The 16,018-nt window shown below is 36.9% G+C and overlaps 1 protein-coding gene across 28 annotated transcripts in view; it reads right to left on the bottom strand.

Annotated features, from left to right (window-relative positions):
- LOC102936124 (BTG3 associated nuclear protein) overlaps positions 1-16,018 on the bottom strand; it is a 420,839-nt gene that overhangs the window by 354,087 nt on the left and 50,734 nt on the right. For 27 of the 28 annotated variants that reach the window (XM_037877637.2, XM_043526268.1, XM_037877645.2 and 24 more), the window contains 3 exons: positions 15,487-15,637; positions 12,320-12,414; positions 7,639-7,838 (listed from right to left, as the gene is read on the bottom strand). In XM_037877637.2, the coding sequence (XP_037733565.1) occupies positions 7,639-7,838; positions 12,320-12,414; positions 15,487-15,556 (365 nt within the window). In that variant the 5' untranslated portion in view covers positions 15,557-15,637. Of the gene's footprint in view, positions 1-7,638; positions 7,839-12,319; positions 12,415-14,615; positions 14,785-15,486; positions 15,638-16,018 lie in introns of all 28 variants that reach the window. The other variant, XM_037877649.2, reaches the window with a different exon arrangement.

Genomic DNA, 16,018 nt, shown 5'->3' with positions numbered 1-16,018 from the left:
CAAGAATGACTGTGCTACTACTGCAGTGTCTTTGGATTTTCATCCATCCCTTTATTAGGAGCCACAGTATTTCCCCTGGCATGGAATATCACAGAAACAAATATACATTAAACTCCTCCAAGGAACAGCTGCAATTCTAAGGACAATCACTAACTTCCTTCTCTTCCAAAGTCATCTGAATAATGCTACTAACCTTCACCAGTCTAAACTGCACTGTATTTTTTAAAAGGTTTAATTTTTTTTAATATGAAAATTATTTTAAGGTGTACTTTGTTATGAAAAATACAATTTATCTTACAAGAACAAGACATTCTCCATATAGTTTTGAAGGTTTTTCCCATTTTATTTTTGTAACATTCTGGAAACTTGGAGATCTATTTTTTCACACTGAAGATAGTCCTTTTCCATTTTGCAATACTGGTTTTATTCCCCCATTTTGCAAACAGACCTAAAATGAACATGATAGATTTTGTTCAGCACAGATCATAGACCCAATCAACCAATCTTTTCCCATGCATTAACATCAGTGGGATGACTTGTGTGATTAAGAACTGTTCACATGAGGGTTGAACAATCATGCCGTTTCAGGAGCTGATTTTCATGTAAAAATCCCACTGATTTTTAAAAGAAACTCTGTGTAGGCTGGAGTTACAGATTTGGGCCCATCGCAATTAAGTTAAAATAGCTTTGTTTGTACACCAGTTTTGTTGACAGAGAACTGCAGAGGTCTGGGAGCTGCATTTCTTAGTTCACTGATTCTACTGGCACCAGTCCAGCAAAGCACATAAGCATGTGTGTAAGGCTAGTTACTCCTATTGTAGTTGACAGAAAATATATTTTTTTCATATTATATATAGTTTAATTACTTTTTTCCCTAGGATTCTAGTTGTAGATTCTGTTTCTATAGACTGGATTTTTTCCCCCCATGTTTTGTTTTTTCTTAAAGACTTTCGATGCAGCAATTTATCTTACATTCTTTTATCTTATTCCTGAATTACAACTGTACTCTAATTCTGTTTTCTTGCTGCAATGCTTTGCAAATCCATTTAAATTAACCTCTCGCTTAACTTTTAATGTTCCATATCACTGGAATGCAAAACAACTTGAAAACAAAAAGAAACATTTGTCCAGAAATATAGTTCTTGAACTCCTTGAACTGGGGACATCCAAAGCCAAAAGGCATTCCAGTTGGCACACTGGAGATACATACTAGAAGAATAAATCCTATTAATCAAAACCTAACCCACCCTGTTGACAGATTTTACTTGATTAGAGGACAAACACCACCTCATATAAAAACAAATAAAAACAAGTTTGCATATCCCACCTAGTGGTGGAACTCTGTCATGCCGTTTTTGTTTTCTATTTAGCAACCTTAGTCAAATGCTACAAACACTGCTTTTTGGAAACAAAAAAAATTAAGTTCACAGATGCTACCTACATGGTATGCTGGAGGAGAGACTATGGAGAATAATTCCATTTTTAAAAGGTGACACCACCCGCTTTCCCTTGTCAACATGAGCAAATCTTCCTATTCATGGGTGTCACTCGAGATCTTTTGACAATGGTGCGCAATGCATTTAGCCTTGCAGTCCATGTTCTGTACAGAAAAATATAACAACCTTGTAGTTTTAATCAGGAGTCGGCATCATTAACCAATTAACGAGAAGCCCCTATGATAAAGAATCAACCACACCCAGTCTACATGTGTGCCAAATTCCAGGTACAAATCAGACTCACCACCACCACCACAAAGAGAACAGAGAACTTCCTCCACTTCTCATCCAAGTGCACAGCAACAGGGCTGACCAACTCAAATAGCTCAATCTCACATGCTGGGCAATCTAATCTACCGACTGGACACTTTGAGGTTTGGGAAGAGGTGTTGGTAGCAAGTTAGTGGCAAATCAAAGTTTTCATTATGATCTAGGATAAAGTAATATATAACTTCAGTTTTACAGTGTGAACAGCATCTTTGTAACAGTTTAAAGAGAAGGAAATCTTGGTAAACTACAATTAGCGATGGGCTGATTTTTTTCACTGTATGATTGGAAGCCATTCATTTGAACAGCTTTTACCTAGATTAACCCAGTTGAGAAACTGGGTAACACCAGGGTGCTAACCAAAAAAAAAAAATGCTGTATCTAGGTTGACTTTTTCCAGGGAACATGTTTTAAAAGATATACAAACATGAGTTTCATTGCACTATCAGGTCCGTATATTTAGTTAGTAAATCTATGAACCACCTCTCTTCTGTCTGAACATGCTCCAAGTTTGCAGCTTTCTGTTTAAGTGATATCAAGTGTTGCACTACAGCAAACTGAAGGAACTACCTTAAATTCTCCAAAATCTTATGGGAGCTATTGAAAGTTTTGGTTGCATGTTACCTCAAAAGTAAGGGATTGCTGATGGCCATACTATGGAAAAATGATGAAGGCAGAGACAGAGAGCCAGTCAGATTCTGGACAGAGCGAGTGAGAGGCTGAATGACGTCAGACAAGACAAGACTCAGAACACCAAAACAATACACATTCTCCTACTAATAAGATATTTATTACATTACTGTAGTATTGTTCTTGGCTATTTTAAGGCTCTACACAGTTAAACACAATTCTGTTTACAGCCTAAGAACATCTTTCTATTCCACTAATTTTGAAAAAAAAAAAATGGAGGGGGATTAATTCATATTACCAGTTATATTATGGAACCATCAAATTCCTGGCTTCATAGATAAGGTTGAAAACCACATATTTTTAAACAGCAATCACTAAGCATTAAGAAAATATTTTCTAAGTCTTTTTTATTAAGTTTTAATGATTGCAAGCCTTATTTGTATGTATTTACTGTCTTTAAGTCCCTTTTTAAAAACCTACCAACATCTCATGGAAAACTCAGTAACATTCTGCTTAGAAAGAATTCCTCATGTGTCAGATTTTCTGTGACTTCTTTATCTGCTCCTTTCTACTAAGTGTTCTGAAGATTAATCTTTTTTGTTTCTCAAGACTCCACCTGTTCATGCAGCTTGTTTGCTACCCAAGACTATAATCTTTTAGAGTAACATCAAATCCATCTCCACTGCAGTTAGTTGGTGTGTCATCAGGTGGGAGTCAAGAGGAACAGAGCAACTGTGGGAACAAGACTTCAGTTTTTATGCAATGTATTTAGTGAAAACATCAAAAGCACATGAAATAGTCATTTTTCAATATTTTGTAGTTTTCCCAAGAGGTGTCAGCAAGTCTTCAAGAATAACAAAACAAAAAAATAAAACCAAGAAAGAATGTTGGAAAAGTTCTACTTAATAAAGATAGAAATCAGATTCAGATTCTGAATGCAACAAATTTCTGCTCTGAAAGCTAATAATGTAGTGAGGTCCGTGATTTATTACAAATCTCCTTGAAACTTCTGCTTCATTTCCCTAATGAGAATTTTAAAAACTTGGAAACTACACATTGGCATTAAAAAAAAAACGGAGGAAAGCATGAGTTATCCCAATAAATCAGTATGTTCAGCTTACAAGGGAAAACAATAGAAAGTTGAGCTTCAAGCTGCCAATTTTTACATAAGTGAAACTCCTGGCTCTATAAAACATCAGTTGCATAGCCAGATTATACTATATCACTCAATCTTATAAACAAGCCTTGTGTAATTTTGTTCTGGTCTCTGCAGCAGAAGCAGGTAGTATGACATTCCAAATCATAATCTAGGATGGCCTGATCTAGGATGCTTAGCTATGAACTCTGCTGCTTCACTATAGTTGTCAGATGCCACCACAAGGTGATTCAGGGAAAAAAAATAGCTCATGTCCAAGTCACCCTTGTTCTCATTACAAGATGGCCTAGACTCACTTGAAAGCGACATACCTTAGGGAACGAATTTATATAACAAGTATTTTAAAATAGCAAAACATCATAGAGCAATAAAATTGATGTGTGAATTTATAATTTATACACTCTACTATATAATATTGTAACAAATGAACCTTGATTTTGGCAAATCTGTATCACATTAATACAAGCAGCTAATCACCAAATAAAATACATAAACAACATTCAAAGTTGCTTTGAGGGGAAAGAGGAGATATCATAACCTTAAAGAATTTATTGGGGGGAAAAGGGAAAGTCTGTGTTGCTGGCACACAACTAAGATATTGTGAAATGTAACACCATCTGGTTGACATAGCTCTTCTATCAGCACACAATGGTTTTATTACAATGGAGGAACTGGTATTACTGTAATGGCAGGAGGAGAAAGGGGTTGAAGGATCTCATTCAGGTGTAGAATCTGTAAATCTGTGTCTGAAATACCAACTGAAGTTGGAAGTTCTCCACCGCCATCTGTGTTTTAAGGAGGGGGAGAACATAAAGAGAGAGTCCTACAACAGAACAGTGAATGCAGGTTTTTAATTAGAAATAATCAACAAGTGGAACCAGTTTCTTTGAGATGAGAGATAGGGTCTTTAGTGATACATCCTATCACAGTGAAACTGAGCCAGCTATTAACAAAGCTGGGCTGGCTCAGAACCAGGTCTGGATCCTTTCCAAGTGAATGAGTCTCTGGTATTTAGCTGACAGCTCTTCACCTACTCTCCAGAAGATTTGTTAAAGCAGAAATGATCTGTAAGTTAAATACATGCGTCCTTTGAGAATATACTCCTATTTTTCTTTTTGGTTACATAGCCCAGAAATTGAACTGAACTTCAGGGAAAGTCAATGTTTTCTTAACAACAAAGCTGAAGATGTTCCTAAAAATTTATTACTTGCTGTCAAAAATTTAAAACTTTTTTAAGTTGATGTACTGTACCTATCACTCATATTTCATTAAAATAATTAATGGAGGGAATGCTTCTGTTTGTTGGATATTATGCTAACTATCTTTAATTAAAATCAAAGGACAAAAAAAGTAATTCTACAAAATAGAAAAACCAAACTGAATGCTTTAAACACACTCAGACACAGCTATACCAAGTTACTCTTCCCCCTACCTACTCCCCTGAGCAGCGAAGAAGCTATTAGCTTTTAGTTAGCCACACACTAGCTGGAAATCATTGGATTGGGAATCCACTTTCTCTGATATTTAATAACAAATGCACAAAGTATTTAAGATAATTTAGTTCATAGTTATAATTCTGAAAAGTATATGTGAAGCAGGGTGGCAGGGGCCCTATCACCTAAAATGTTTTCAGACTACCAGAAAAACAGACACAAAAATCTGAAATCCTAAAGTGAGAGATTAACTGCTAAACTTCATAGGAATGCGTACAGCAAACATGCATGGCCTTAGAGAGAGAACGCAGCCTCAGGTTGAAGACTAAATTCATTAGAGAATTAAAACAGTATAATTAGAAAAACCTACTGATGAAGGATAATGCTCACTGGATATCCATCAATAGGTTCCTGACCAGGTCACATACTTGTGAATAAATCTTTTAAATGTATGCTTTGTGTATAAAGCCCATTATAAGGGGACAGTTTTAAATTATATACAGGACCCGGAATTTCTTTCTAAAAAATCTGTATTTAACAGAAACATGTATATACAAATAGTCTGAATAATAAGAAAGGAAGTCCCTGTAACAATAGATAAAGATAAAGGGTAGGTGACAGGATACTTGAAATGTTTTAACATACAACATTTCAGCACCTGTCATACAAGACCACAGTCTAATAAATGCAGCTTAGTTATTAAGGGAATTACCTATTGCTGACAATTATTTCTGAAGATCATAGCCAATTATGAGGTACCTGTTTCAAAGAAAGAATAATCCTGACAATTACGGATCTCCCATGAGTAACTTCTATAGCCAGTAAAGCAGCAGAGGCCAAAATTTTTTTAAAAGGGTGCCTAAAGTTAGATTCCAAACTTCATAGTTAGGTACCTAAATAAGCGGCCTGTTTTCAAAAGTACTGGGCTCTCAACTGCTCCCAAAATAGTCAGTTGGGCTGCGTGTGACCAGCACGCTATCCAGTAGTAGATTAAAGTTGAAGCCTAGACAAATTCAAACTAGAAATCAAGATGCATTTGAACCACTGAAACAGTTTACCAAGGAACTGGTATCCATCATCTGAAGTCTTTAAATCAAGACTGGATGTCTTTCTAAAATATATACTCTACTTCCACCACAAGTTATTGGGCTCAGTGCAGGAATTATTGGTCAGAATTATATGGCTTGTGTTATGCAGTAAGTAAGAATGAACACATGATTGTAATGGTTCCTTCTGTCTGTAAAATATCTGAATCTATGGGGGTTTTTTAAGGTATCAGTATTACGTCCAGTCTGGGTTAGCAACTTCATTAATGACCTGAGAGAGAGTGTAAACAACATGTTAATGAACTGTTTGCCATTACTAAATTGATGCGAGCTGCAAACACCCCTCAGGCCAGAAATGCAAAAATGGAAGTGTGTATCTTGGGGGAAATATAAGCTGAAAGACATATTTACTTATAAAGTAGTAATGCTGAAGGGGAACCAGACATGTCAGTGGCCAGAAAATTGGACAGATATTTGCAGTTCAACATGACAGTAAAAGAAGGACAAAGTTGTTGTTTTTTTAACCTGTACATTCATGGGCCTCACAGTACGAAGCAAGGCGGTAATAGCTTTTTTATATAAGGCTTTAGTGCACCGAGAACGTAGTGTTTATTTCTGAGTACCACGGGTCAGAAAAAAATTCAGAAACTAGTCGGAATTCAGAGAAGAGTAATGAAAACGATCAGAGGCTGGAAAAATTGACTTATGAAAGCAAAGTTAAATATGTTTATCTTGGCTACAAATTGACCAAGGAGGAGATGGACTATGAAAACACTCTATTAATATTACAAAGTTGTAAACAAGGATAGAGATTAATTATTTAGGTCAAATTATTTATGGGAGCATATCTAGGAAAACTGAATGAAATTATGAATGGGGAAAAATTAGGCTCATCATTACACAAAACCCTTTGACAGTCAAATCTATTAGACTGGACTAATTCTCAAACTGAAGGGGTGGACTACCAATGCTTCAGACATTTAAAACCATACGGGACAATGCACAAGTCAATATACTGTAGGTCAAGTCTGCATTTGCAGTGAAATGGATCAGATGATTTAACAGGTATTTTCCATCTCTAATCTCTATGATTCTATCTGAGAAATAAACACTAGATATTATTCTACTGAGAACTTTTAGGGAACAGCCACATGTAACTAAGCAATTCTGTTTAATTTGTAGTAGATAAAAGTAAAATGAGATGTGATTAGAATGATATGGCCTAAACAATCAATAAACACATTAACTAGACATTTTAATATAAAATAAAGGAAATAAAAGCTTAAAAAACACATCTAATATTTGATGCGACTTTTCCAAAGGAAGGATGAATCAATCAGTCTGGTCTAAATCAAAATGAAATGTGGAAATAGTTCCAAGCCATTCATGTACCAATGTGATATGTTTAGTCTCAGTCTAAACAGAAGTAACGTCATGAACTGGCACAGCAATTGCCTTCAAGATGAATTAATTCTACATTCTAACCAAAATACCAAGCTCCTGACAGGTATACATAAAGCTGCAAAGCTTGGTACTGCCAGAGAAATGGATTTGGGATAGTATTGAAAAGGTACATTGGTTTATTGATGACTGGCCTGTTCTTTTCTTACCATCGCACTTTATTGCACGTCTGTGTAGCACCAAGGGGAGAACCCGCCACCATGGGGACTTGGATAGGGCTATGCTGTTTGTTCATGACGAGGTCCAATTTCTCTTCCAACGATTTGCAGGTAGCCTCTAGTGCCAGCAGCTTTGCCTCAATGCTATCCAGTCGCAGGCATATTGTCTGGTTAATGGAATACAGGAACGACTGAGGAGGAGAGAAGGCAAAAAGAGCCATTTTTAGAAACTTACAAATTTATCTTAAGGAACATACGTATAGCAAGAGCCACCTAAATATGATTGGCAAACAATTCAAGGGACACTATCAACCTTTCTAGTCACAAAATTTGACCATCCTTAAAACTGATGAAATCCAGCAGCATTATTACCATTCACAGACTTCCTGTAATTCTTCATTTAGAAGCCAACAGCATCCAAACTGAACAACTTTTTACCTAATCATCTTATTAAGGTGACTTCACCTGCCACACCAAAGTTTAAGATGACAAGCCAAAACATCTTGCTCGCTCTCATGCATAAAAAAGAAAAGATTATAAACATGCTTCAACACACGAATGGATAAGTTTGATAAGATCTCCCCAAAAAGATAAAGTTAGCTGCTTACAAATGTGTACAACGATCATATCAATACATTAAAACAAACAACATAACCTCAAGGCAACAAGTGTAGCTAACTTTAATTCTATATCAAACAGCTAACTTGGACATATGCAAAGAAAGAAACAAGATCTGTTTTCCTAAGCAAATATATCCATTTTTGAAAGGCATATTCTGCAAGATTTTTCTGGAGGAAACTATGTAATTAAACAGTGATAATTAGGGCTGTCAAGTGATTAAAAAAATTAATCGCACAATTAAAAAAATTAATCACGATTAATCGCACTGTTACACAATAATAGAATACCATTTATCTAAATATTTTGGAAGTTTACCACATTTTTAAATATACTGATTTCAATTTCAACACAGAATACAAAGTGTACAGTGCTCACATTATATTTATTTTTTATTATAAATATTTAGACTGTAAAAATAAAAGAAATAGCCTTTTTCATTTCACTTAATGCAAGTACTGTAGTGCAATCTATTTATCATAAAAGTTGAACTTACAAATGTAGAATTATGCACAAAATAATAACTGCATTCAAAAATAAAACAATATCAAACTTTAGAGCCTACAAGTCCACTCAGTCCGACGTCTTGTTCAGCCAATCGCTCAGACAAACAAGTTTATTTACGTGTGCAGGAGATAATGCTGCCCACCTCTTGCTTACGATGTCACCTGAAAGTGAGAACAGGCATTCGCATGGCATTGTTGTAGTTGGCATTGCAATGCACAGTTGCGAACTTTCATATGGTAAATAAGCACCCCAACATTCACAATAAGCCAAAAATCAAGCTAATCCCATTTCAAAACAAGGCCAAAACAAGCCAATCCCTAAGAACCTCACTCTATGTGACTAGATCCCCCCAGCATGCAGTTTGGGACTGTGGTGGGCCCGCTATGCACCCCTAACTCTCTCCCCTCCTTACCCGCCCCCTTGCTCCTGCTTGCCGGGAGACGATCAAAAAAAAAGAAGCAACAAGCTACAAGTGAAAAACTGGCCAACAAGCAACTCACAAGCCAATTAAGCCAAACTCAAGCCCAATTTCTGCATTTTTTTCGTGGGTTTGGCATGTCTGGTTGCAAGATATTTACAGGCCAGATTAATCTGTCCCTTCATGCTTCAACCACCATTCCAGAGGATATGCGTCCATGCTAATGATGGGTTCTGCTCATTAACAATCAAAAGCAGTGCAAACCAATGCATATTCATTTTCATCATCTAAGTCAGATGCCACCAGCAAAAGGCTGATTTTCTTTTTTGGTGATTGGGGTTCTATAGTTTCTGGAGCACTACTGAAGCACTTTCTGGAGCACTTCTGAAAGCATGCTGCACACCTCATCCCTCTTAGATTTTGGAAGGCACTTCAGATTTTTAAACCTTGGGTTGAGTGCTGTAGCTATCTTTAGAAATCTCACATTAATACCTTCTTTGAATTTTGTCAGATCTGCACTGTAAGTGTTCTTAAAACGAACAACATGCTGGGTCATCATCCGAGACTGTTATAACATGAAATATATTTCAGAATGCGGGTAAAACCCAGAGCAGGGGACATACAATTCTTCCCCAAGGAGTTCAGTCACAAATTTAATTAACGTAGTATTGTTTTAATGTGCGTCATCACCATGGAAGCATGTCCTCCGGAATGGTGGCCGAAGCATGAAGGGGCATACGAATGTCTAGCTATCTGGCACGTAATTACCTTGCAATGTCGGCTACAAAAGTGCCATGCAAATGTCTGTTCTCAGTTTCAGGTGTCATTGTAAATAAGAAGCAGGCAGCATTATCTCCTGTAAATGTAAACAAACTTGTTTGCCCTAGCAATTGGCTGAACAAGAAGTAGGACTGAGCGGACTTGCAGGCTCTAAAGTTTTACATTGTTTTGTTTTTGAGTGCAGTTACATAACAAACAAACAAACAAAAAATCTACGTTTGTAAATTGCACCTTCACAATAAACAGTTGAAACTTGTATGAGGTGAACTGAAAAAATACTATTTCTTCTGTTTATCATTTTTACAGTGCAAATATTTGTAATTAAAATAATATAAAGTGAGCACTGTACACTTAGTATTCTGTGTTGTAATTGAAATAAATATATTTGAAAATGTAGAAAAACATTCAAAATATTTAATAAATTTCAATTAGTATTCTATTGTTTAACAGTGTGATTAAAATAGTGATTAATAGCGATTAATTTTTTTAATTGCAATTAATTTTTTTGAGTTAATAGCGTGAGTTAACTGCAATTAACTGACAACCCTAGTGATAATACATATGCCTTGAATTGACTTTAAGAAACAGCCAGCATGCCACCTAGTGGCCTCCATCTAAAATTAAATTTACACAGCTAGCCTAGCTTACAGAAAACATTGTATAAAATGAGCAGTATAGAACTGTTTGATAATGCTGCTGACCAGCTTGCACTCTTAATTTGGGAAGACTTGTCTGATCTTCACAGATTCTAGGGCAATCTTAAGAAGGTAAGACTATATACGCCAATCTGTGTAGCAGCAGAATATTATCTACGTGTTTGTTGGTGCTCAAGACTGAAACATTACCAATACTCACTAACAATAAGAAACATATGTGGGAGAGGTGGGGAAGGTCTGTGAGCACAGGGAAATCAAGTCAAATGTGGCTGGCCTGATTCAAAGAAAACTATAATTTTAAAAGAGTTTTTAAAAGGTAACCGAGCTGATTTGGCTCTGGAAGATAATGAGGTACTTAGCAATCCTCCAGCTTTTAAGCCATATAAGTGTTTGTGCTACCTACCAATAAAACACACACCAATTTCTTCCAAGAGACAACTGACAAAATCTGATGAGACTTTCCCCCTCCCACATAGCTTGCCTTTCCTTCCCCTCCTACAATTCTTTCCTTTTCTCCTGTCACGGAGGCAGAAGGTTCTCATCTTCTCTCCTCCTCTAATCCCAGTGACCTCATCCCATCCCATCTCCTGATCTTCTTCATGCCTACTCTCATCCCCCCCTTTATTCTTCTCATTCACCTCTCACTCTCCTCTGGCTCTTTCCCCATACAAACAAGCAGTATTCAGTCTCTCCCATCTTAAAAACTCCCACCCATGACCCAGCTTGCCTTTCCCATTACTACCCCACTTCCTTTCTCCCTTTCAACTCTAAGATCCCTGAATGTGCTGTTTACAATCACTGTCTGAAGTTCCGCTCCAGTTCCATTTTAGACCCTCTCCAATCTGGCTTTCGTTCCTTGCATGCCATTGAAACTTTTCTCGCCAAAGTCTTTAATGATATATTCCTAGTTAAAGCTCAAATCAGTATTTCATCTTCATCTCCTTGACCTGTCACAGCTGCTTTCAACACGTCAACCATGCACATATTCTTGAAATCTTGTCCTCACTTGGCTTCTTTGACTTCCACTCATGGTTCTCTTCCTACCTCTAATCACTTCCTCACTGTGTCCTTAGGAGGGTCTTCCTCATCCCCCTCTACAGCTTTCCATGCGGGATCCACAGAACTCCATACTTCTCCCCTTCTCTTTTCCCTCTGCACCTCATCTCTGGGTGACCTCATCCGCACAAAACAAATTCAACTAACATTTCTATGCTGACGACTCACAGATCTACCTCTCTATTCCAGATCTGTCTCAGCTAGAATCTAGGCCTCTCTCTCTCCGATCTCCTTAAGGATATCTATCAATCAGCTCAAGCTCAACATAGCTAAAATGAGTTCTTCTCCCCCTCCCCCCAAAGCCTCCCCAGTACTTCCTTTCTCAATCACTACGGACACCACCACCTAGATTGTAAGCCCGTTTTATTTTCCTGTGTTTTTTCTGCCTCGTACACTGGGGTCCTGATCCATAACTCAGAGCACTGTAGTCATATAAATAATGATAAATAATTAAAATAATAATCATTCTAAAACATTTCCAAAAAGGGTAACCACCCGCCCTCCCTCCCAGTTCACATTTAAATATACTGTTAATATTTTATTATCCATCCTCTGTTTTAAACATACTTTTTCCCCCAAAGAAAAGCAATTGCATGTATCTGATCTTCTGAACAAGAGAAAAGTATATTATCACAACCTTAATAGAGGGATCCTGGCAGTTAATTTCTATCCGTTGGCGTTTCAGAGCAGGCTCTACATCTTCATCTGTCACCTCATGATTCTCCAATACAACTGCAAGCAAAAGTAAGCATGGTCACACCACAATTCTGGGGGCAAAATAAATTATGAAGACAGTGAAGTGACTAACTGAAAGAATCCAGCAGCACAGAGAAAAACAGCTCTAGCCTGACTTAGCTTTATGCAGAGCAGTTATTTGCTTATTTATTTTAAAATGTAACAACAATGGGTAAGCACTCTACTTAGCACTTCATAAGAAAAGCACCTTTTGAACACCGAATATTTCAATTATTTGATCCATTATATGCGCTCATATTTCTCTCTGAAACAATGTCAGTCCTAAGTATTAAAATACATAACCTGGACTAACGAAAATATCCAGCACTGTACATATATGGTATGTCCATGTACAACTTAAGTATGATGTGTTGCATATTAGCTTCTTAAATATCTCACGTAAATTATCTAGAAAAAATAATGGTGAGCTTATCTCAAGGGAGAGAAACTACTGCAATACTGGTAATTCGCTTACTTTTGAATGAGGAAAATCATCTCAATATTATGAGAAATTATGAAATAATTCTAATGGCGTATTCATAAAGAGCAACATTGAAATGCTGAGTGCAGCATGTCATGATATATCTTGATTTTAGTAAGGCTTTTGACAGTCCCACATGACATCCTCATAAGGAAACGTGTTCTAGATGGAATTGGTTGAAAGACTGAACTCAAGGACTAGTTATCAATGGTTCGCTGTCAAACTGGGGAGACATATCTAGTGGCATCCCACAGGATCTGTCCTGGGTCCAGTACTATTCAATATTTTCATTAATGTCTTAGATAATGGAGTGGAGCATATGTTTATAAAAGTTGCAGATGATACCAAGCTGGGAGGGATTGCAAGCACTTTGGAGGACAGGATCAGAATTCAAAATTACTGTGACAAATTGGAGAATTGATCTGAATTCAACAAGATGAAATTAAATAAAGATAAGTGCAAAGTACTACACTAGGGAAGCTAAAAATCAAATGCACAACTACAAAATAATGAACAACTGGCTAGGTGGTAGTACTGCTGAGACGGATCTGGGGGTTATAGTGTATCACAAATTGAAAATGAGTCCACAATGTGATGCAGCTGCAAAAAAGGCCAATATCAGTCTGGGATACATTAACATGAGTGTCATATGTAAGACACCGGAGGTAACTGTACTCCTCTACTCAGCAAATGTGAAATCTTAGCTGGAGTACTATGTCCACTTCTGGGTGCCACAATTTAAGAAAGATGTGGATAAATTGGAGAGAGCCCAGAAAAGAGCAACAAAAATGACAAAATGTTTAGAAAATCTGAACTATGTGGAAAGATTAAAAATACTGGGCATATTTAATCTTGAGAAAAGAAGACTGAGAGGGGACCGGATAACAGTCTCCAAATATGGTACGATCCATTTTAAAGAGGATGGTGATCAACTGGTTTCCATGTCCACTGAAAACAGAACAAGAAAGTAATGGGCTTAATCTGCAGCAAGGGAGATTTAAATTAGATACTAGGAAAAACTTTCTAAGTATAAATTCTGGAATAAGGTTCTAAGGGAGGTTGTGGAATCCACATCACTGGAGGTTTTTAAGAACAGGATAGACAAACACCTGTCAGGGATGGTCTAGGTATACCTGGCCCTGCCTCAGCACAGGGTCCTTTCAAGGTTCTTTCCAGCCCTATGTTTCGATGATTTCTACGGGATTTGTAGTCTGTTTTTTGAGAAATATATTTTAAATATTCAGCCTTCTTAAGATCTACACTCAGCTGTGAATTTCCTCATGTTGATGTAAAACCATGTTTACTCGAAAAAATTCAAGAATGTTCCAGATCTTTTTCATGGATATAGCATTTTACAGCAAACAAATTCTAATACTATAAATTAAAATAACCACTAGTACATAAAATTACATTTGTATACTACACACCTCTCACATTTTTTTAAAACTTCATCAAAAAAGTACTGATGTACCAATATAACGTTTTTGTGACCTCTCTTATTCTAGATTTTTTTTATTTACATTTGTTGTTTAAAGGTACCTATCAAAGCATCTAGGCACTTGGATATTAACATCTATTCACGACGATGCATTTGGCATTAATAAATCGTGCAGAAACCTAAGTTAAATAAATAACATAGCTCCCCGCAAACAAGTAATATGTCCTAAATATATATATTAGACAAAAACAAGAAAAAAAGTGTACCAAATAGGCTTACAATGTCTTCAGTGTTTCATTGCTTCCTCATATCGTCTAATACCGCATTCCAAAGTTAGTCCCCAGTCTTGCTATGAGAACTATATGGGTAGACCACTGCACACATGCAGAACCAAAACAGCTTCACTGGAGTTCTTCATTAGTGCAGAGGTTCGTTCACCCATGTGATTCTGAGTGCAGGAATGGGGCCTTGTTAACATCAGTGTCTTCCCAAATTATGGGCACAATCCTACAAACACTCCTGCACACATTTACACATACACATAGACCCACTACCTCCAGTGGGCCATATATGGATTGAGGCCAATAACTAGTATCCAATACTGACATTTTCCCTTAACAAAAACTCTCAAGAACAATGAATGTCACAATAATGCTTTTGGAGGTGATTTCAATCTGCTACCACTTTGGTACAATACAAAGAATTTCAATCATGTAAAGGAAGAAATAATAAACACCAACTATAAAGCTATGGTTCATAACTTGTTGGGTAGCAATTCTCATTTGGAGGAAAGCCTGAGAAAGATGCTCAGCAAGAAGAAAAACTTACTGTAGGCAATGTTTAACCCTAGATTTTTTACATAAAACTACTTCTGTACAAAGAACAGGGAGAGGATATAGCCCTCTATTTTTAAAGATGTTAAATGCAAAATGTTAAAAAAAACTGTTCTAGAAGGAAAATTCAGGCCATGTTGATAAAGTTACTGGAATGTAATGTTAACAAACTCATTTTTAAAGGCAGAATTAAATTCTCTAGGAAACTTTTGTACCATTTTGAATTTGTAAAATGAGCCCAACAGTGATTTTTATTCCCTATTTAGAAGATAACATTTTACTGCTCTTCCTTGTGTCAATGCTACCCCCTACTGTACCTGGATGATCTGGGTTCAAGTCTTCCACTGCAATTTGAACCACATCTGCCAAATCCTGTTCTGACATCATTCAGAATCAGGCAACAATATTCGCTCAAATACCACGGAAGGCCCCAAACTCACACTCTGAGGTCTGCCACTTTGTACAACCCTGAAAGACAGCAGCAAAAAAAGAATGTTAACACACAGAGTAAATTAATACTTTATTCATGTTCTTTAAAAGGAGCTGTGGCTCAGAGGATTGATAGTGAGAATCAGAGCCTTTCACCTTTAGGTCACTGGTTCAAATCCAGATTGGTTTGGTTATGGCCACCTAACGAACATTCAGCGATCCTTGTGAAATAGATAGGGTAAATACTGGCCCAGTTCCTAGCGGACACATGTCCATATCACAGAAACTACAAAGTCAACTGCCATTAATTGCCACTTTGTTTGGTAGCTCTCCAAGGAGGACCAAGACTGAAATACCCCTATCACTTCTGAGTTGGTCCTATCTGGACCTGTGAGGAAACCCTGCACTATCCCAGTGTAT

Source organism: Chelonia mydas, chromosome 12, assembly GCF_015237465.2.
Source record: "Chelonia mydas isolate rCheMyd1 chromosome 12, rCheMyd1.pri.v2, whole genome shotgun sequence".
Taxonomy (NCBI): Eukaryota; Metazoa; Chordata; order Testudines; family Cheloniidae; genus Chelonia; species Chelonia mydas.
The sequence above is the reverse complement of the archived record's forward strand: the minus strand, read 5'-3'. Positions and strand labels throughout refer to the sequence as shown.